Source organism: Adelges cooleyi, unplaced genomic scaffold (genome assembly GCF_023614345.1).
Source record: "Adelges cooleyi isolate 19-005CV unplaced genomic scaffold, UGA_ACOO_1.1 ACOO_flye_CR_arks_rails_tigmint_CR_PRNA_651, whole genome shotgun sequence".
Classification (NCBI taxonomy): domain Eukaryota; kingdom Metazoa; phylum Arthropoda; class Insecta; order Hemiptera; family Adelgidae; genus Adelges; species Adelges cooleyi.
In genome coordinates, this window is record NW_026096352.1 from 3,273,394 (window position 1) to 3,297,995 (window position 24,602).

General features: G+C 29.5%; 1 protein-coding gene across 1 annotated transcript; it reads right to left on the reverse strand.

Annotated features, from left to right (window-relative positions):
- Positions 1–7,188: 7,188 nt before the first annotated feature.
- On the reverse strand, positions 7,189–20,292 carry LOC126844435 (uncharacterized). Its single transcript, XM_050582632.1, has 7 exons — positions 19,842–20,292; positions 17,368–17,494; positions 17,075–17,243; positions 9,904–10,491; positions 9,057–9,119; positions 8,473–8,547; positions 7,189–8,196 (listed from the first exon to the last, which is right to left on the reverse strand). The coding sequence occupies exons 1-7, from the start codon at positions 19,940–19,942 to the stop codon at positions 8,144–8,146; spliced, it is 1,176 nt and encodes a 391-aa protein (XP_050438589.1). The 5' UTR covers positions 19,943–20,292; the 3' UTR covers positions 7,189–8,143.
- Between the last annotated feature and the right edge of the window lie 4,310 nt (positions 20,293–24,602).

Consider the following 24,602-nt stretch of genomic DNA (forward strand, 5'->3'; position numbering starts at 1 on the left):
TGTAATATAATATACAGAACAGAATAACATGGCTATTAAAATTAGTATAAGTAATTAATAACTAATATTAAAAGTGGTGGTAAATCGAATTGACTTGTCATAGATCCTTATTTGTATCGACAAAATTACGTAGGTATATGTAAGTATGAAACTAAATTTATAAAACGAATATTTTATTTATTTTACGTTGGTTCTTGACAAGGGTATGTTAGGTACATATTAATTTAGTAATTTAGTAATTGCTATTTAGGAAGCGGCTCCAAAGAAGGGGTTATCATTTTATTGGAATTTACTTTTATCATTTGTGTATAAATTGTATTTGTATAGAATCTATTTTCTATGTTATTATTTTTCATTTTATTACCTTAATTCCTCAATTGATTATCCAATAACAGTAGTAATACACTTCTCCTATATAGATAAATTATAAAAAACTGATTTACATGATATAGTATTAGTATAGACAAGTAATTGTATCCTTCATATTATTTTAATTAGACTATTAATATACTTGTTTGCGTAAATCAATATATATATTTTATATTTATTTAGAACTACTTTTTTAACTTACTGTTGTACCAATGTTTACACGTTTATATGTTTAATAATCTTTTGGGCATGCATGACATATCTATAAAACGTGTTATTTTTAAAACTGTAATTCATTGTTACTATCATGACTATTTTTTTTAATTAGTGCAATGCGGACAATGGAGATTTTATGTGTTAAATATAAATTAGCTTATAAGCGCAAAATATAATAATATATTATTATGAACTGTTTATCATCTTGTCGTGTTAATTGAAGTGTTAACGTGTAAGTAGTTTTTTGCTGCCGCTGTACCAATGAAGGTTACCGTTTTCCGTTGATTTTCACCATTAAATTTACAACACTCACTTGAAACTTTTATAATATGTACCAAGTTTTAAAAATTATGCATTTCTTTCTAAATTGCAGCAGCTTTCCTTCACACAAGTCGTACCTGAGATTTAAATTATTTTACGAAATGCTCAAGCAATACCAGAATTAGGTACCTACTAAAAAAAAACCATTACTTATGTCTATTAGTCATAATTTATAACTAATAATGACTAACGATCGTCATTGACTCGAACACAATATGTAATACATAAAAACATATTTTCAAAACAAATAATTGTAAGCTAATTATTGTACAACTATTGTAGTTCTCTCCTATACGTTTCGTATACGAGATAAGAATGGAATGTAATGTAAAATACTAAGTGGTGTAATCATATTTAAATGATTCACTTTTAATGTACAAATTTCAAACTATCATAAATTAGTAAAATTTAATGATAATAACTTATAGTAGCCATTATGCTTTGGACAAAACAAATTTATTTAGGTGCATCAATTTTACCCTTTGGTACCATCGATAAATTGTGTTATCTAAATGCACTATTCAACTGATTCCAGTTCAGGCCATAGGTGTTTTTAAAAGCTCATGTTCTTTTTTATTCAGCTATTATTATAATTATACTCGCCTGAACAATAAAACGTTTAATTTCAATGGTCATGTTTTTTTTTTTTGGGGAAAAACCGAAAAATTGATTTATCTTAAGTACATCTCTAATCTGGCCACATGACACTATTAAAATGTTACTATAGATTTGAACATTATCTTTTGGGTCCAAAGGTTTCGCCTGTGTTGAATGTTGATATAGTCAATAGGATGTTATTTGTATTCATTGACTGCATTCATTAAATCCATATCAAACATGCACAGTGTAGCTGAACACTGCGCACTTGTTTGGTCCAAAAGTGCCCACTGCACGAAAGTCGATACCTAATTTAATCAGACGATCTAAGCGGAACAGAGACAAGGAGAACCACCCGGGTGGAATGGTTACCAGTCCTGGCCAATATAGCATCCCCAGAAGTACGGAGGCGTGAGTCTGCTTTACGGATACTGGACAAAATAAAACCCAACCCAAGCCTACCTATGTTTAAAGACATAACCAAGCATCTATCAATGAGAGTAAAATTGAGGCGTCCCATGACATAATACTCATGGATGAATCAGTATCGGTTACATGGTAAAGCCGCTGGAACGCCTCGCGCGTCTAGAATTTCTTCCTAGTTACTAGTAGAAAACCTAGATTTTCTTAGAACCAAGTTTCCTAGATTTGACTTCACACGAGCATAATGGGTAACCTTAAATGAATAAGGACAGAACGAGGCAGGTGTGGCAGCACTCTATTTAAATGGGGCATGGCTCAGGCGCCACTCTGTGAGTGTGGGTGGGAGCAAACCATCTAGCCCGTTGCGTCCTGTTCCACCAGGACAAAATTTGAGGGAAGCATCAAGCAACTCCCTAACTTAGAAGAACACGCAAAACCAGTGGCGTACCAAGGTTTTTTCAATGGGGAAGGGGGGCTACCGTAGCAAATAAGTTGTCATTAAAAAGTCTGATATATAGAAATTGTAATGTAATATAATATTGTTATGATTGTATACTTTCGTCAAAACCGTTGTTATATGATATTCCTATCTGTTTGTTATCTATACTTTAAGTGTTAAAAAAATATAACGGATTAGCATTGTTATAGTGTAAGGGACACTTTTTTGTAAAATAATAGTCAATTTATATCTCTTACGTAGAAAACTGATACACGGTACACGGGACCGTTTTATTGAAAACCCGGCTTAATAGTTTATAATTTATTTATACTATAACACAGCCAATGGGGGGGGGGGGGTGGAGCGCCCTTTGCCTCCTCCTAGGTACGCCAATGCGCAAAACATTGGCTAAAAAAATTGATAATTCGCCTATAATATTCACCGCTATGTTACCATTTTATTTGTCTTTAATTTTTTTGTTAAATATTTATTTCCATTTTAGATACTCATTCCTATAATTAGATTTATTTAGCGACATTGTTGTTATTTAAACTTTAGTTTTTGTAATTTTAGCTGATACACAATATGTCATATGCATACATGAATAAATTCCATATAATACGTATTCGATTTATCGACGTTATATTTCTTAAGTGTATTGTTATTTGTTTGGTTATTTAAATCAAGGAATTCATTTTGTGGACTATAGTCTGTACTCTGTACACTCGGTGGTCTGTAGGTATCGTTTTAATTCTTTAAATTAATGTTTGTTCATTGCGCTCAATGATTATTTTATTTTTAAACAAATACCCTTTACTTTAACCAATTTAACATTATTTTAAAAACGTATATTTTCTATTTTGAAACACTTAATTCGTTTTTTAAAATCTTTCTTATTGACAAAATGTATAAACCTTGTTGTATTTAGAAGATCTCACTTCAGGTACTATAGCCGTCTTATAATAGTATTTTATACTTTATAATAATTAATAGAAATTATAAAAATATTGTTATTAAATTACGGAACGTTACATCAGTTCATATTTTTTAATTAAGTATATTATTTCTCCTAAAGTATAATAGTATAGCCTATAGTAATGCCAACTGGCCAATGTTTAGGTATTAAAACATTAATATACAATACACGTTGCTCATATGTGCATTCCAAAAAAAGTACGTCCACAATACAGAAGAATGTCGTACCCGAAGAGCAAAATGATAATACATTTGTATCTAAGAAAAAACGTATATTATATTTTGACAGCGTTACACGCTAGAATATTAATGTAATATAATATAATTTTAAGTTGTTGTAATAAATCGTAATAGTTTTATATTCAATAAAACTGTATAATTCATTAAATATATAAACTAGGTAGTATATGATTGAATGTTTAAACTGCAGACTGCTTGTCATTAACAATATTAATATTTATCAGTTCAGATTTTTGTTTTATATTAAAAAGCTTTTATTAGAAAAATATTATAGCACCACTAGATACTCAACTCTAGTTGGTATTGTGTATTATGATTTTATTCTTATTTTAGCACGGAACATGCTTTAGCCTTGCCCCCCCCCCCAGTCCGAAAACGACACTTAATAGCGATACTAAAGTAACACGCCTACTTTAAAATATAATAACATATAAGATGCCATCGAAATAATATCGAATCGACGTCGTCAAGCATAAGGTTCATTCGAAGGATAGACCGAAATGTTAAATATTGATAAATGTTGCCAGTAAATCTATTAAGGCCACCATTGGCTAACAATTCAACATTTACAATTTTAAGACATTAGTTATGTAATATCATATTAATATTTGTTATATTTAAATGTACTTAAACCATAATATTTGGCACATATTTGATTATTTGATAATTTTTAATTACTGCTGTGTAGTCACAATATTAAGCGCCTAATTTAAATATTTTTAAAATTTTTTTTGGTTGTTGCCATCTATTCTGCCCTGCTAAGCAAAAATTCTATAACTCGAAAAAAAATGTAAAAAAAAACTAATTATTAGTTTATGTATCACTAGTTATATGTTATTATTGTTTAATTCTTCTTATAGCATGCCTTCTGGTGTTTAATACAAAAATAATATATCAATGCCCATATCATCTGCCGTATCCAGCAGTCATTTTTTTTTTTTGGGGGGGGGGGTCTAATTTAAGATAAAACTAGTATATAATATTTAGGATTTTAATTAAATAGAACCATATCAGTTTTTTAGGTATATATATATGTATATATATATATTGTATACCGCGTAGGTAGTCGATAAATGTTAGGTGTATGAATGTATCTTTACGGGCCAATTTCTATCTCGGTTATCAAGTCACTATTACGTTTTTAGGTGCAGTTTTATTCGTTGGAATCTCTACTTTACAATGGTATAATATTTAGATTTTTGTTCTGACTATTTTAGCAGGTTGAAATAACAGATTTTTCCAGTAAACGTTTACGGTGTTCTGTCGTTGTCGCCGACGCTGATAATAACTATTGTTTTTGTGAGGTATATATATGTAATATTTCGTTATTCTAGTTACAAATCCAAAAATATAATACAGTTTGAGTACACTATAAATTCTATTTGTATCTATATAATATATATATAATATTTTTATTATCGACACGACTCGTGCTTTTATTCTTATATAGTGTTGAATCGATTCTATATATGAATGTAAACATTATAACGCAGTCATTATTGACGTCTTCCAATAAGGTACACCAACGAAATTCGAAAAAAACTAATATTCATTGGCGTGTACATAAGCCTAAGCAGGCGGATAACGATAATATCACGTATTTATTATTATTTAACTCTATTTAAAGTGGGAACTTTGAGCTGTCGTTGTCAGAAATAGAAATAAACATATAAATAAAACAAAATTAATCACATTCTTTTCCCTCGAAACACTGCAAAGCTCAAAATAAAAATATATTTATACATAATGCTAGTAAAAAAGTTATGGGATTTTGGTCACCTTATAAGGTTTTAAGTAAAGTATTATCTTCGTAAAGTAGTAAAGTATTAGTATTGAAAAGTCGAAGAAGTTGCATTGAAGAATGGTCTTGTTTTATAAAAATAAAAATACTATTGCAAAATAATGGATTATTATTATGGTCTATTTTTGTCTGTGGACAAAACGACTAGGTAATGTTTTCGATGGACATTTTATATAAATCCAATCAAAATATAGTTTGTACAGTTGGGGATTGCATGCGGTCTGTTTTTTTGACATTTTAGACCGAACTCCAGACAAAATGTGGACTAATTAGGATGGTCCGATTCTGCAGATGTGTGATATATAATGTGATTTTATTCGAGTAAGAAAGTACAATGGGGTCGAGGCATAATGGGATCAAAGCATGATGGGGACGGAGAGGTCGAAGATCTATAGGAATTATTATTAATAAAAGTTAAAAACCGCTTTCAAATAAACGCTTTGATACAGGATGCTAATTTTTAAACACTGCACTTCACTTTAATACTTTCTTACTGTGCTGATTCATGAAAGTGATTTTATCACTTTCAGTTGTAATAATTCCTGTCAACCGGGACCTCCCCATCCCCACTATACTCCGACCCCAATGTACTGGCTTTTTTATATCATCTTTAAAAACTTAAATGGTAACGTACATGTTTTATAAACTTTTAAAATTAAAAATAGTTTACTAAACATGATGGCTGGTCGATAACCAGTAATGAGTCAGTACTTTTAATGATATTAGAGATTAAAAGTTTGGACGGAAAGGGAAGTGTGGTTGAGAAACACCACAATTATTTTGACCAACTGTTCGACAGACACACAAAAGAGCCACAGTATAACATTTAGACATAAATGTTACAAACTAATGAGATTACAGAAAATCTCGAAGTATAGTTGAAGCGGTCCGGCGTACCCAGAATTAGAGACGGGAGGCCATAAACTTCCCAGTTAACTTCTCGGTATTGTCGTTGAAGAAATAATATTACTAGTTCGAAAATATATTTTTCCTTTCCGTCCACTAGCTCTTCATGGTTATCATCGTATGTTGCCCATTGTTTAATGTTTAATTCTGAACTTAACACTTAGTTAGGTTCAGAATTATTCTTTGATCATAATAACTAAAACTGTCCGCTTATTTCGTTGGCTGTTATCTTCAGCATAATCTACTAAGCAATGCACTTCTTCGTACACCACCAATCGTTTTTACAGATCATATAAGCTAGTTGAGTGCGTATTTTGTATTGGGTCAAATTCCTTAGTACCTCTTAAGTCGGGCAATGTAGCAAAAAATGTCTATTATATTCTTCTTGTCGCAAAAAAAGTTCTTACAATGACGGACTCCCTAACTGCATGTTAGTGTCGTGCGATTTGTTTTTGAGTTTGTTGATATTTTTATGCCATTGTACTATTATTACTGCTATTTTTTTAAGATACAACTGCAAGGCCAAAATTATTTGAAACCAAATTATACGTAGGTGTAAAAAAAATAACAAGAGTTATAATTTAATAAATGATTTTCTCCATTCGTTAAGCAAATAATTTTTGAGTGAGAGAGAGTTCAAGAAAGACAAATAAAATTACAATAAAAAAAAAAACAATAATAACAAACACAATCGGAGGCAATTATTATATAATATAATTATTAATTAATATAATTTAATTTTCAACGCTGTATTGGATCATTAGCTGCAGATAAATATATTTGAAAAAAAAAACCGAAATTGTAAAATTGAATATTAATTATATTATTATAATATACAACTAAAAACATAAAATATAGTTACAAATAAATACATTTTTTTACTTATTTTCTTATTTTCTATTCGTATGTTTCAATTTTATTTTGTAAAATGTATTATTAGCAGTTTTAATATAAACATTTTAGGTCAGGAAAACTATGTATCAAGCTTTAGTGTGTAAGTAATGTTGCAACTGACACACAATGGACCTACACGTCTGAGTGCATTGTCACCTTCTAGGCCCACCTATTAACCAACTAATGTAGCAACTTTTTATGAACAACATATTTTGATCGACTACGGTAAAAATCGAATAAATTAATTTCTAACTTACGGATATACTTTTTAATGAAATATTTTTAATTTTTTTAATTGATTTCTGAAGCTTAACAATTGTTTTAGGAAAAACTATATAGATAAAAAGATAACATTTCATAAACTATTATTTTCGCCATAGTTATTTTAAATTTAAATCATAATGGAAATACAGAAACGCCGAATACTCGTTATATACCGAAATACATCAAAATTGCATACCTAGAACGCCGTCTAAACGTTATTTATTGAACGTGACACGCCACGTTAATAATATGCCCGGAACCCATGCAGACTAAAGTACTTTATAGTTTAGTTAAAATCACAATTCCAAGAAAGATCCATTTAATTATAGTGATTTATTATAAACATGTATCGTTAAGTTATAGTATTTGACATTTGTACAGCGCAAATATTATGGTCCAATATTATGTAGGTAGTTGTTTAGTAAAGTGGTGAAATAAAATGATTTAAAGCCTTATCGTTATTTTTTTCATAGTAATATTGGTACTGCATTTAACCTGCATTGAATCAATAATGTATTTGATTCGCCTGTTTGTCGGTCACTGTACATTTATATGCGAACGCATAAATTTATTATACATTAAAAACTATAAACACGAGTAATACAAAAAAATATATAAACCACTTTTCATTTAACTCTTTGGTCTTTGCAATGCTAAGACTAAATTAAAAATAATTATACAAAGCATTATGCTTTTGTTTAACACAGGACCTCATAAATTGGTTGTGGGTAATCGTATACGTCATTTCCAGCTGAAACAATGGAAAGGAAACAGGTTAAATATAAAACAAATACGACATAGTTAAAGATAAATGATAATCAACTCTGTAGCTCCAAATAATATTTTTTGTAAATGAAAGTTTTAGAGTTTTCTGTATATTTATATTACAATCATTTACGGAGAAACCATTATTATTTTGTCTTAAGTGAACTTAATTTGGTAAATAGTAATTTTATTATTTACTTTTGAAGTACTAAAGAACAGTTCAAATTACATATTTAACATGGTAATTTAATTGAATACTCACCTGCAGGAAAATAATTAGGAGCTTTGAAAACCGGACAAAATGTTTCGGAAGGAACATGCATGGCACTTTTGATAACTATAAGCAAACCATTTTAAAGTATAAGTAATTAATATTATAATTTATAAATTCGAATAACATTAACATTTTTTTAAAGTTTTTTTCAATAGGGAATTTAAATGATGATATCATTAAAAAATTTGAATTCTATTTTTTAGCTTCGATGCAGCTTAGCTCGTGTTTAAACTTTATAGTAGTCAGTAATATTATTATGAGACTTAAACTTTAAAGCATATCGGCAACTGAGAAATTTGAACGCGTACACTATACACTATAATACTATGACTTCTATACTAGAATATTTAGAGGCCTCATACATATCCAATTTTGAGGCAAAGGTTTTTATTCAAAACTATATGTTATTCATAAAACATAGTTTTGATTTGATTACCATTAAACGAGCACACAACGTCGATTGATCGCAAGAGTGGGTAGCTGCGGCCCCAAATAGTATATTTATATCTTTATAATATATATTATTCGATATAATACATAAAAAAAAAATGGTGAAATAAAATGTATTTTACCCTCGTGCTTTGGCGTTGGGGTCTTGGTGTATCTGTTCGACATCATGCTCATGTTGTATGACTCTGAAAATAAATTGATTACGTCTTGTGTTAGATTATCGATAAAATAAAAAACATAAAACAAATAAATTGTGTTTTCTGCTTGCCTGCATTTTTTGATACAATAAATGGCATACAAGAAGATTTTAAAGATTTATATACAAGTTAAACATAACATCGTGATTTTTATAAATCGGTTAATACTACATTTGATTTATACAATCTACATACATTTGGTTCAATATTTAAAAGTCATTAATATAAATTGTATTTTCAACGGAGAGTGAAAAATCGTATTCAAATTTTATACATCATATTAAACGTTTCATAGATTTTTATCAGTAACAAAATATTAATTTTGAACTTATTTTTAACAATACAAAAAATAGAGATTATTTTTGTATTACAAAATTATAGTAAATAATATTTGTATTAACCGCTAGTTTACATTTTAATGCCACTTGAAAACTCTTATACCTTAGATTTATTTTTTGTAACTATTTAGATACAAGACATATTTGTAACCCTAGTTATTACATTGGTTAAATTGTTTTTTTTTTATTAATACCTATAATATCCTTAACAGTTGCTCTCTAAATATGAATTATTTTTCTATACATATTGTTGTACTTATTTATTCTACTGTTAATTATTTCTGTAATAATCGTTGTTAATAGAATTTACTTCCGTAAAATAAATAAATACATTTCTTTTGAATCCAAACGTTATTTAAACCTATGCTTGTATTTACTACTTATATAAATATTAAGTATAATTTGATGCTTTACCCCATACTTTTGTTACTCACCGTTTTTGGTGTCACTGGGTACTGCCAGCTCTTGCCTGACTTGCGTGGTTGAAGGGGAGGCAACGCATTTGAAAAACACAAGCAGCATCACAACGAATGTCATGGCAATTGCCGCCACGGTTATAAATGATATCCAGATGAGTTTTTTCATTAGTTCATCCGGGTCATAGCTGTTGTACACTGTGGCTTTGGCGTTGGTGACGGTCATAACAAAGTCCCGGTAATAGCCTTGACTTTTCCCACCTGGTTTTTTCGTCGACGTGTGCTCCTCCAGAAAGCTAGTAAGAGTAGCTGTAGTTTCCGGCGTCGGAGTAGAGTTCGTTGCTGGGTTAGTTGAAGTTGATGTGGCATTATTCTGTAAATCTATTTGCGTATCAGACTTGATTGGCGTAGAATCGGTTTGATTAGTTGTCAGAGAGACAGTTAGTACATCCTGGGGTTCCAAATGCGCAACAGCACTGTTGGCATCTTCCGAGATCTTCTTCAGAAGCAGATGGAACGAACAACTTCCGGTCTGGTGGTCGCAATCGGGGCAGGTATTTTCACACAAGTTCCGACATCGGTCACCCCACGTTCCAGACTCACATCCTAATAAACAACAACAAAAGTTATATTTAGTAACCAATGGCTTGCTTAATAAATACACCCCGTATAACAATACCATTTTTGTAAAATAAACAGACCTTGCCAATTCATTTAATACTACTATGCGTCTATGTCTAAAGTAATCAAGTAACGAAATCATATTTTAAAAATATCGTTCCCGATTATACATTTTAGTTTTTTTTTAATGTAATTTATACAAATTTGAACAAATTTATATTTAAAATATTAAAAAAAAAAAAAAAATGTCATAATGTTTTAACTTTTAAATAAAATAACTGTATTGTAAAAAGTGCAATAGCTTTTCTTGAATAAAAAATGAATCAAATTATTATTTTCATACATGTTGTAAGCAATTAAATATGATTAAAAGCAAAGTGTAATCATCTAGATAATACGTAATTCAAGTCAAATCTATTCAAATCATTTTTAAAAATATAATTTTAAATAGTTTGTTAGTGATTTTTTCAAGTACTTAACCATATTTGAAAATATTATTTCGTAAAAATCTATTATGTTCTACGTTTAAAAAATATATGAAACCAATAAATATAGGAAGCTAATTTTCGAATAACGTTTTAGTCGAATAAGAAATTTTACAACTCTGATTAAAATTTATTATCTCGTGTATTAAACCCCGAAATATTTTTCTATTTCTAATAGAACAGTCAATTTACTACTTAACTGACAAATTATTATGACGGCTATTTATTAACGAGACAACATTACATTTTATGACTGTAGTATTTGTTATATTTAGAAAATAAGACTATTAGACGGCAAGTGTATCACATTGAGTGAAGATAAATATTATATAATAACAAAATAATGAAATGTTTGTCTTATGGACTATTTGTTTAAGTAATACCCGCGATTCTAATGTACAACAAATAATAGTCAAATGTACACAGTTGTTGACATCGATATCCACTAAAATGATCAAAATAAATAGTCGTATATTACGATATTATACAATGAACAATTATTGTCGTGTCGATAAAAAACTATGATTCAATTTCTGATTGAGAAGTACTATGTATAATGGACTACGCGTACATCTACTGAGAAAATTGTGTTGAAACTTTAGTGTTATAAGCTACTAAAGATAAAGTTCTATTAAAATGGTTCGATGAGAAAAAAATCTTTTCTGGTAGAAACAATCTCTCGCCTTTTAATTAGCTCCATCGTGAATAGACACGTTAAATCGTATAAAATAAGTTCAATACAAATATTTTATAACTAAGAAAACTTTGTTAAATAACGCGCATACATTGAACGTAAATAATTGAATTTTGTCTGTTCATCTGCAACTGTCTAAAAACCCGTTGAATATAAGTAATTTTTATAATAACTAAGTACAAAAGTATACTTCTTAGGAACACAAATTTTTTTGTAAAACCATACATAACAAATCAGAAGTATCAAAACACGTTGTGGCATGATCTTTGTCTTATGAAGATATATTGGTTAATTTTTTTTTATAATTTCCTCATTAAAAATATGTTTTCCTGAAATGATATTGGAAATAAGTTACTTGGGAATATGTTTTATCTATCAACAGTCAAAACTTTACTTGGTTTTCCTTTAATGGTTATAGTTTCATACGTGCTACTGTTGAGTATAAACTGTCTATACATTATTACTATTTATGTTGTAACTTTAGTGTTGTCATAGAAAATAAGAAACGTTAAATAGCTAAAATCATAATTTCATTAAAAATATTTTTCTGTTTGGTTTATTTACAATATAAGTTACTTCGTTTTATTTTTAATATGTGTTTTTCCTAAACATAGAACTAGTACCTATATTACTTACAAATTACATCAGCGTTGTCTTACATCAAATAATAAAATAAATTTGGGAATCAATTAATTTACACGTATTATAGAACTAAAATGTTCAGTCTATGTCATCATTACGAATGATCAATTAAACTAAATTTAGTTCAATTATTCTTTATTGCAAAATGTAGGTATGTATAAATGTTAGGCCAACACTTATACATACTTTACTATAACTCTATGGTTGGTTATCTTCATACACCCCTCTTCGTTAAAAAAAAGGTTAGAGAAAAAACGTAAAATATTTTTTTAATTGAATTTTTGTTTTAAATATGCGAAACATTTTTAGCTGTTCAACTATTTCTATTCAAGTTGTATTCTGTTTGTGTTGTTATAATTTTGGTAACTAATAAATGATAATGTATGATTCTTGTCATACAGTTGGATTCCATTTCCCTATAAAATACCTATGTATGAAATACAAAGTTATTGAATTTATTCTGAAGTAATTCTAATTTCTAAGTAAAGATGCCTATACATTAAAGTGCCGCAACTTTTTTATTAAAATTAAATTACTTTTATGAATGAATATTATTAATGTAAAAAAGATCTCGTTTAAACAGATTCTTCTTGGAATTAAAGGCCAAACGGCATATTATGTTTATACCTTATAAGCAAGTTTTATTCTGGGAAAACTTCCTTTTTTTAGGTGTTTTTTATTATTTATTGAATTTTACCTTTTACAGAATTTCCAATTAAAAAAAAAATAAATTTTTTGTTAAAATTCTAAAAATCTTTCGGTATGTTGTAGCCTAAACGGTATTGAATACAATTGAATGAACGATAGTTAAATGATTGTTTAATATGTTTCAAATATTATTTATAGATATGGATTACGGAGGATATAAGGATATATTAGGATGTAACAATATATATAGGATAGTCCAATGAATTTGTAAGGTAGGCACTTACTGGCGATAATTGATTTATGAGAAATGTTAAATATTGATAAATGTTGTCAGTAAATCGATTAAGGCCAGATATTATTTTATGTTCACATTTTCTGTTAAAGACAGACTTTTGAATCGGAGACAGCAGTATTTTTAAAACAGTCTTTGCAATATTTTGACATAACTGTAAACTGAGTTAAATACTTCATATTTATACCTATTGTATGTCTACTCATAATTATTTGGTTTATTATAATAAATATATAATTGAAAAATTTGACTGATCGATAATCAGTTTGAAATAATTATTTTTTTCTTCACTCGTTGCTAAACCACATTCCATCTTCCAACTTAAATTTTAAACTTTAAGAGAATGCCATTTTGCTTATTTCTAAGAAGTAAACTGGAAACATTTTTTTTTTTTGCAAAATCTTATTTAAGAGCTTAAGCTATAGTGTATACATATAAAAATAGTAACAAGAATTTTTTATTGTTTGCTATTTTTTAAGATTTTCCTATTTTGATAGGGTAAATTACATTTTTTACCCATGCTTTACGAAACTTATTAGGTCAATATTCACATTTTAAATATTAAAACTATTTATCTAAAACTGGTTATGGACTAAGCATTTAATAAATTATTTCTAGTTCAAAAATAAAAAATATATATTCGTTACCTTTTATAATACAAAATTAATAGAACACTGGAATTTACAAAAGAAAAACAACAAAAATTTGGATATCTCTTAATATTGTATAAAAATTAACCTTTAACGTTTTAAAAAAAGTACAAAATTATAATTATTTTCAAAACAAATTAGTACAAGGTAAAATAAATCACCCACACTATTATTATTGTCAGCATACAGCGTAATGATTATTTACCTAAGTATTTATCTTTTTGTATCATTTACAAGCTGTCCGGACCCGGCGTTACCCGAGATTTAGTCTGCCAGGGCTGAGTAAAATAATTCTTATTCCCCCATTCCCACCTCCATCACCATCCCCACCTTCATCTCCATCCCTCATCTCTAATCTCTAATATCTTATTTCTTATCATAACAGCGTGACAGCGTTTTTGTGATACTTTTTTCGGTTATTATGTCCTTTTCTTACTCAAGGGTCTCAGTCCCGGTCCCAGTCTCAGGTCCAGATCCCGTTCCAACAGTTAAAATCTTGCCCAGAATCGTGGTACATAGAATCGGCCTGTTCCTTTAATCATCATCTACCATTTGCTCGAGTACCGTGGTTACCATGGTTACAATTCAAGTGCTTATTTTAGGTTACTATGGTTACAAACATTTAATTTATTTACATTTCGTATTTAAAGTACAAAGTTCGTGTTTGAGGCCACCCTTAGGGGTGGAATTTTCGAAAAGTACTATGTCAGTTAGGTTCACGGGAGTGTACTCAACAACTTTCCAAAGTTTCATGGCGATCGGATGAATGGTGTACTAATGCATAAAGGACAGACAAACAGACAGACATTCAATTATATATATATAGATTAGAATATTTGCCCGAAATTTGTCTGATTCTGCTTACAACTTAAGTATTTGGATTACCTAATCCGTACTGCATTCTTTGGGGCATCTAGAATTTGTTTTCTGCGCGCTTTAAACGTATTTTAGGTGTATTATAAATATATCAGGCATTTTTCATAGACAAAAGCATCGGAAACGACAGATGTATATTTTACATCAAACGTAGTAAGTAATGTTATTAAAACATTGCACTTGTCAATTAACACACTATAATTTGTTGTTTTTTGCCAAAATTCACTTACTTTACCGCACACCACTCAGTGGAAGAAAGTTCAAAACCGTGTAGGAACTCACAAAAGTTTCCTACTGTATGATTTAAGACTACGGCAGGTTTGGTGTGAATAGTCTCTGTGGACGTATTTTAATTATTAATGGCATCAGACGGAAACCGAAGCGCCGACGAAGTGCTTATTAAAATATAATGAACCATTCACTGATGTTACACTAATTCGTGCATACTATAGTAGGCACTTAAGTAATACTATCACTATTGGGTATTATCTTACACACTATTTAATCTATCGAGTAAACTTTAAAAAACGCTTACAGCTAAACGTGAATACAACGTTTGTTCATTTGTTATTCATTATTATTATAATTACTATTTTTTTTTTTAAATAAAATAACAAAAATTATTATACATTCACTGCGATTGTACATTCGTTATAGATGTACATAAAGTTAAAATAAATAAGCAAACTGACACTATTTTAATATTAGATCTGAAAAATAACAAAATATACATACATAATAGACTAATATGAATATTTTATGATTATATCTTCAATGGTTATGAATGGTTATTAAAACCAAGAGTGAAATTTATAAACTATAAATCCTATAAATAATAAAAAGTTATTTTTGAAAGTTTATCATTTTTTCAGCATGACATGGTGTGAGATTCGTACGACTTGATTTGAATAGCTAATTGGCCCAACTAACGCAAAAGCCCGGTGAATTTAGTTGGAAAGGTGATATTTCAAACTCACGTAAATAATTAATGTACTAATTAAATACCAATTAGACATAAAGCCGTCTTTTAGGTTCACAATGTTCATATCAAACCCTCGGGGATAACTTTAATTAGAAACGTTAAAAAAAAACAACCGAACCGTAAGTGTATAAATTTAATATTGACTGATTCCTTTAAGTCAATATTATAGAATGTCGATTAAATTCATCAAACTTATGTGTAATACGTGTTTATTTTAATATTTGCATTTTAATTGCATTTATTAAAATAAATAAATTGTTTTACTTTAATGAAGACAGAAAACCGCAATATAGGTCGCTTTAACTTAATTATAGTTTTTAATTGAAAATTTGTTGAAACGATGGATTAAACATAGAGGGTCCGTGACCTGCTTTGTATACGTTTTTAGCAACCAGATTTTAAAAGTAATCCTAACTAAACCATACATGAATGGAATACAATATACATTATCATAATATTGTTGCTGTATTTTTTAATATGGCAGTAGACTGTCTAGTACTTCTAATAATACTGTAGTATTTAACATTTAATGACGGTTTGAAAAACATATTCAAAGTTATATTATCCCTTGTTTTGGCTTCTGTAAAAACGAGTGGGATGTATGACTCGGTGTTTTTTAATAAATTCATTTAAGTGCGCATACCTATATAATGATCAAAACGTAAACAGATTATATTACCCAGATGATTAGATACATCCGTTGTGATTATGAAAATAAACTAGACACAATTTAATTTTGCAATGCGTGCATTTTATATTTTTTCTTTAGCGGTTACTCTTATAAGCTGCTATAGTTGGTAGATCAAGTAATTCTTAACCTTTAATAATTTACTCGTTTTTTTAATAGAAATAAATACGTACATAGATCGTATGAATGTGATAAAATACAACTATTTCTAAAACTATATTTTATTTATGCGGTTAATTGTAGAATTTAAATAATGCATAAAATTGTTAATTCATTATTTAAAATGATGTATTATCCTTAAGGCAGTGAATTGTATTATCTTTAGAAATAATAAATTTGGGCAGATCAAATATTGTCAAAAATCAATTATAATATGAATTTTGTTAAAATACAGATAAAAGCGATAAATCTTGGTCGAATTATGGACAAATTGTAATAAATCATTATTAATTTATTAAAAATTTGTTTTAATAAGTCAATTACATTTTAACTTTTGAATACACTTTATTTTTTTTCAGTTAAGAGGTGGATGATGCTGAGGTATAACTATTATAAGTACTCGATCAACGATGGTCTATAGCATATCTTATTTAGTCACTGATTATATTTACTTGTCTGACAACTGCGGCCCACGTAGCCCGGTTTGCATGTGCATTTATCATCGTCCACTGAGCACAACATATTTGGACATTGATCTGGATTGCATCTGGGCACGCAGATATTGTACAGTCTCGTGTGATCAAGACAACACCGTTTGATCGTTTTTGTCTTAGTCACCGTCTAAACACAAATAACTACTATAATTTAACTGAAAGCCGTACAATATAATTTTGAGTAAGATAGTCCATATTTGGTGTTCTCCTTAGGGAGTAACCCTTTGCGGTCTTCCTCTGCTTATACTCACTATGTTCTTAGGCACCATCCTGTATTCTAGTCTGTCGACTGGGCACCTTGGCGGGACTTTTAAACACCATTCATTTTTCCGGATAGTAACCGGTTCCTTGACGTTGACGGTAACCAGTTCATCGTAGCTAATTTACAAAAACAGTATAATATAAAATAAGTAGATGATAATTCCAAAGTACTAAATTATGTCTAGATTAGCGATAAACAATAAAACATATATTATAATATTGATTGGTTAGGCAAATGATCGAGTAAGATAAAGTTAGGAATGATATTATGTGTCAATCAAAATCGAAATTACAATCTTGTCTATAATATTCAACCTAGTACCTAATCTAGTTAGTAATTTTATTAAAAGTTCATATACAAGTAAAATAGTTTAAAATGTAAATGGCTAATTGTAAAACAGAAGTTATTGTTTTGATGATATGTTAATAAGAACTATTACAAAATTATAATAACTTAACATTAAAAATTCCAAAAAAAAAGGACTAACTAGCTGGTCAATAGTTGACCAATTACATATAATAAAGTGACAAAATAAAGTTTTTAGTATTTTCTAGAGCTTTATAAACTTTTGAAACTTAAATGGTAACGTATATATTTAATTAACTTTTTAAATTGAGAATAATTTGCTGAATATGTTTACTAGTCGATAACCTGTTTTGAATAAAAAGTTTTAAAGTTTTAAATGTAGGACTGTAGAGTTGTTATTGCACGCGTTACTCAACTTAAATAACTTAAAAAATAATTATTCAAAACTGGTTATAGACTAGTCAACATTTTCAGCAAATTATTCTTAATTCAAAATTTAAATAAATATAATATACGTTACCATTTAAATTACAAAAGTTAATGAAGTTCTAGAAAATACTAAAAAAGATAAAAATCGTTATAAGAATCACTGGGATATTATGCATTAAATTCGTTTGATTCTTTTAGGTTTGAATAATTATCCAGGGCTCTATGAAGTATAGTGCACTAGTGGCTACAAATGATCGATTTCCAATCAAACCTTACCATATTTAAATTCGATGTTTACAATTAATTTTTTTAGAAAATATGCATACCGACCGTTTAAAAGTATGTTTTAAGAGATATAAAAAGTTATAGAAATATCATTAAAACATTTATTAAAAAATCACGTTAAAAAAAATCCCATTTTAAGGCAACATTATTAAAGAAAATAGCCTACGAACCAGGCTCTATCATGCTTCACGCCGAAACCAATATTAACTTAAGGAACAAGGTATATAGAGTTTATTCGCAATATTTTTAGTTAATTTAAAATGTGAGTAAAGTTACAAATTTACTACAATTTACTTATTTTATGTTCAAGATAATAAATAACTTGATTTTTTTTAAGTTCTCGGATTTAAAAAAAAAATATATCAAAACAACTTCGTGTTTTTAAATATATTATCCTTATCAATATTTAGCATATTATCATTAATAGTTTCTAGAATACAATGAACGGTTTTCAATTAAATTTTTTTAGTATTTGGTAATATATTTTTATTGTGAGGTAAATTATACAGTAAAAGATGAAATAAAAATGTAATTTTTAAAAATAATTTATTCTACGGTGGTTGAATTGTTAAAAAAAAAAAATGATTATTACACAACTTTAATTATAAATACTTCTTCAATTTTTTTAAAATTAATAATTAATAATTTAGTAGAGATATACTTGATTCATGTCATTAAGGATAGTTTTAAATGCAATAATATCGATTTGTACTGATGCCCTAGAGTCTATTATATTTAGGTTAGGTTAGGGTAAAATGTTGGTAAGCCAAAATTTACATTTTTGTTTATAACTACAATAAATGTTTACTCAAATTATTAAGAGTATAGAATACTAAAACCTTAACTAGTTTTTTAATTTGAATAAAAATTGAATTAAAACCATTTTTAATTTTGAGTTGCCTCGATAAATACAACTTTTTGTTTACGAAAACAGCTCTTTGAACGTTGAGAAACATGTCAATACGATTATACGTTTTAATGTTTACATTTTCTTTTGAAACGCAGACAGCATCTTTAACAAAGTTCTTTAGTTACTTAGTACATTTTGGCTTTTTATATATTATTACCACATTTTGTTAACTTCTTAATATACTAGTCTCAACGTTGTAGATTTTCAATTATGATTAATTTTGTAGCACTGCGTTGGGATATATAAAGAGTTATTACGTTGAAAGTGCAATGTGCATGTTTTAAAGAGAGAAGATCGGAGAGTATGGACATAACTATTAACTAATTTAGTAAAGTGTTGGCAAAAAAGATTTTTCACTGGTTTATAGATTTTTTTGCCGAGTCAAAAACACTTGAAAGTTTTTTTTGTTGTAAAAATAAGGCTTGTCTGGTTATGGCCGACAACTAAAGATATACGATTTAATATGGGGATCGGTTTGAGTGGTATGAACGGGTAAATAAAGTCGTAATAAAATACTTAAAAGTTATATGTACCTTTCGTTGAAGTCACATTCGGCCGGAGTCGATTGGCAGCAAGGGTACCAAGCAAAATACAGGAATACCGCCAAAACGTACACTGCTCTGATTTTCCTCATGTCGTTTGCCGCGTGATCTCAGTTATACCTGATCAGTGTTTACAGTGGACACTCGACCAAGTAGGCGATGACCATAGTATTATTACTCACAGCATTGATGTAGATAAACGGCGGACGGCAAACGTTTACTGTGGATACAGCGCAAGAGTAAGAATCATACAGGCCGATATCACGATTATTGTCACGAGAATAGTGTGCTATGCGTCCGCGTACCGGTAGTGACTAATAATTAAGTAAATGGAGTAAAAAGGAGAGGGAACCAGTGTGGATTTAGAGTGATCGAAAGGGTCAATTAAGTCTCCTTGTCTTGTTTCAGAAGGGGACCTCGCAAGTCACAACCCGTTGGTACGTCAACTAAACCGCCGCCCGCTACACATTATTATTCCGATGAAGTGCGCGCGCCCAAGCGGACGTTCTCACTTTAAATGTTATTATTATTATTATATATTATTATGGAATTATTGTCATCGCCACCGCCGCTTTTTTCGATAACAACACAACAATGAAAGGCTACACAAACGACCAAGGCACGAGCATATTATATTACAATAAAAAATGTTTCCTTCTCTTGCAGATTAAAAAATGTACACACATGCGTTTTTATCGAACTGATTATTCTCCGGCGCGGCAGCGTCATCGTCGTCAGTAGTCTCCGATCTCCATATCGTCAGACAATTTTAAACATTTAATACAGTCATGTTATAATACCTAACGTACAATTTGACAACCCAACCGCGCAAGACATACTATTGTTTTAAACTCGTGAACTAACGTCCCCGTCATGAAAATATTTGTATTGAGTTGTAGTACACAATTTAATAAGGTATTCGATACTATATGTTGTGCTACACTCATAAAATTATATATTAAATCTAAAATTACAAACTGACGACTGACATTAAAAGGTTACTTAAACGAGTATGAAAATAGTGACCTTTCTACTCTAATACTTGGTGTATAAGAGTCATTGTACATACCTTTTGTTCTAATGAGTTTATCATGTTATAGGTATAATACAATACTTTGTTAGTGTACTTTTTGTTTTAAAACATATCTCGTAGTAAATCTTTGGTGAACGGTCTTAACTCATAACCATATAGGTCCAATTTTAGCATAAAATAAGTGCACCAAAAATTTGTTTATTTTTTAATTTTAATTTTCGACCTTTTACAAATATAACATCAGCACATTAAAATAACGCATTAAAAAAAACACACTTTTTAAGCGTGGTAATTTTTTATATATTTCTTAAAATAATTATTATGCTTAAAACTGTGTTTATTAAATTCTGAATTTATATAAAAATGTTCATTATAAAATTAGTTACCGAAATAAGGTTTTTTCAGGACGGTCTGACATGAATGTAAAATATTAGTAATATTATATTTTTTTTTTTAAATTTCAAACGTAAGTACACATCAAAAGTAACATTTTGACCTCCTAGTTTTATGGTTGTTCAATTTGTTAGTAAGTCATACGTAATTGAAAAAAGTAACTATTACCCATATTTTCAAATATATATTATTAATATTTAATAAAGAAACATGTAAATGTTTCTATAGGAATTTATACGAATTAGTTATTATCATTCTACTTTTAAGTATTGGCATATAATACCGAATTAAACGTATCATATTTATATATATATATTTATTTTAATTTGTAGTGAATAATATCTTAGTTAAATTCCTACCAAAATAAATATTTTGATACGATAAATCTAGTATTGCAAAGATGTTTAATCCAACATAGTTAAAATACACGGGGCTTCATTAATGGCTTTTTGAACACACGTGACTTCGGTAATAGTTTTTCGAAATGTTTCGTCGAGCATATTCGTTTTTTGTTGTATCTCGTCTAAGACCTACAAGTGGACAACCACAAATTTCTATAGCTGCTTTAAAATGAATACCGAATAACGCGGTGATACCTTTTTCCTCATGACGGATTTTTCGCATTCTCTGGTCCGTAACTCTGCCAGCAGGTCTTTCAAACACATCACCTCGTTTATGTTCCTGCACAGGCAATCGTCGGAGTACTTCTTCATAGCATTTATCTGTTTCGCGCTGTCGTCGCTAGTCAACATCACTTCCTTGCTGGCCATTTCTTGTGCTGATAAGTCGTCGTTAAGTGCCGAAGTCGCGTAACTCAATTTCTGACGAATGAACGTGATTTTTGACCTAAAACGCATAGTCACTTGGGTTCAAGTAACAAGTAAAGACCATTAAAGTTAGGAAATAGTTTTACTCGAGCGCCCTTTTCTCGGCGTCGAGTTGGGTCAATAAAAGCTTTGCCTCTTGTTCTGCTTGTTGGCCGCGATTTTTTTCTTCGGCCACGCTCTGAAAGATGCATTATTCATCAGTAACGACGACAACATATCTCTTTAACATAACTTCATCTTATACTTCATGTAAGTTGACCGTTTTTGCTTCTTCGTTAAATTCATTCTGCAACTTATCACACGTATCTTCTGCTAACACTCGCATGTCGGTGATTTTCTGCAATTTCTTGTAAGTGACGCTCAATAGAACCGGAATGGCTGTCAAATCTTCTATTTGAGTCTGATAAACATCCTGCAACGACAATTTGATCAAACGATTTTTAACAAACGCTCATAAATCATTTACTCTACTGTACGCTTTACACTCACCACTAATCTGTCGAATAGTTTGTTGAAATTTTCCGAAGTGCTTTCCAATTTATTCTGCTCACAATCGATTATTTCCTGTAAGTCTCGGATATCTTTTTCTACATCGGCCGTCTAATCCCAAACAATAATTTAAATTCCTATTTTGCTCATTGCCTAGACTTAAGGAAGCCGCTGGCCTAATATATACGTACACTATCCTCACAATCGGAGATTTCGTTATTTCGGCTTTTTACTATCATCTCCAAAGAAACGATTTTATTATTTTCCTGGTTCAACATTTTTTTCAAATCATCTTCATTGACGCCTTGTCCAAACTCTGAACTCTGTTACATTTTTTTTTCGTACATCATACAATGTATAATATTATAACAATATACATTTACGCTTTGACATGGCTTTTATTTTAGTCATAATATTTAATTTTTTTTTTTGCATAAATTATTTGTTCTATTCATATTTTATGTTAATAAATAATATTAACTTAAATTTTTGTTACATGAAAATGCTAAGTTCGACTTTTATAAGTTTTCAAATTCATACAAACAATTTCTTTATTTTAATAAAATACTATGTTTTTTGGAAATATTACGTTGACGACATTATAAAGTTTAGTATGGGATATTATTGACATTTTTCAAAATATATAATATTTTATTTTTTCTTGTTAATTTAACTATCATCCACCCAGACGGGGTGCAAGAATACATCGTAGCCACCTACCACGATATCATCATTCAGTTCAAATAAACAATATAAACAAATATTTTAGAATCCAATTATCCTGTCTGGTGAAGGACCGACTATCCCGGATGGATAACTAATGTGTTTATAAACCTCGTCCCTAAGGAGGTGGCACTGATAGCTTTATATATATGCACTTAAATTAATTCCAAATTAAGTCCAAAATTATGCATAATTAGTGCACGGATAAACGAGATCTAGAGCGTTGCTACTTACTTCAGATATTTCTTGGATTTGTGAAGTCAAATCGGATAGTTCCAAAAAGGATTCTCGGGTTTTTTCAATTGTTGCAGTGTTAGCGTTCACTGTCTTTTCGAATTCAGTTTTTAACATGTTTAACTCCTCGGTCTTTCGTCTGCGCCAACCAAAGAGTTACGTGGTAACCTGCGTGTAATGTTAAAACGGTATTGTATTTACCTACTTTGTTTGGGCTTTAATCTGCACAATTTGTTCGGATTTGATTCGGATAACTTCATCTAAGTTCTGTTTGGGGCACACGGTTTTTTTGCACTAAGTGGGTTCAATTTTACAAACAAAATTAGTTTTAAACAAAGTGTATTTACTAAAACACTTGCTTTTGCTTACGTCACAATTAAGCGATATGGCATTATATTCGTTGAAAAATGCTTTAACAAAATTTAATTTGTTGCGGCTGGTTTGCAATTCGGTTATTTGAGAGTTGAGTTTCACTATTTCATCTTTCATTAATTTTAGTTTTTCTTCCTGAATAGCGACTGGTATTACTACAGAGTAATTTATTTATTCGTGCTACGGGTTAAATGGGGTTTCTTACCATTTCTTTTTTACCGGGAAATCTGAATCCTGTATGAGTTTTCTTAAATGGCGCCTAAAAAAATCATTACAAAAAATTTTTATGAAATAACCGACTATACGATAGTATGAACGTATTTAACCGGTTGTTTTAGTGCATCTTCCAGTAACGTGTTTCTTTGGATCTATAAGAAAAACATAATATTTAATTACTAAATAAAGGCAATCCGAATAACAGAAAGTACTGTAGCGTTGAGTTGACAGTGAATCTCTTGATTTTCTTCGAGAATGTTTTTCAAACATGCATTTAGTTCACATGCGTCGTTTTTGAATTTTAATATCAACGAATCGTTCGATTTCACACGTACTACCGGCTTTCGAACAATAGGCGATACCCTAATATATTAAAGTTTGATGGTGGAACGATTAGTGAAGTGCCAAAATTAATGAAACAACTCTTACTTGATTATATTTTCTTCTTCTTCGGAGAAAGAAGAG

Bases quoted from the DNA above. Each gene is read 5' to 3' on its own strand.
- LOC126844435 (XM_050582632.1), bottom strand. From the start codon at position 19,942: ATGAGGAAAATCAGAGCAGTGTACGTTTTGGCGGTATTCCTGTATTTT. The intron at 17,495-19,841 runs GTACATATAACT...TTTGTAAATTAG, and splicing joins GAATGTGACTTCAACGAAAG to CTACGATGAACTGGTTACCG. The intron at 17,244-17,367 runs GTGAGTATAAGC...ATTTGTGTTTAG, and splicing joins GGATGGTGCCTAAGAACATA to ACGGTGACTAAGACAAAAAC.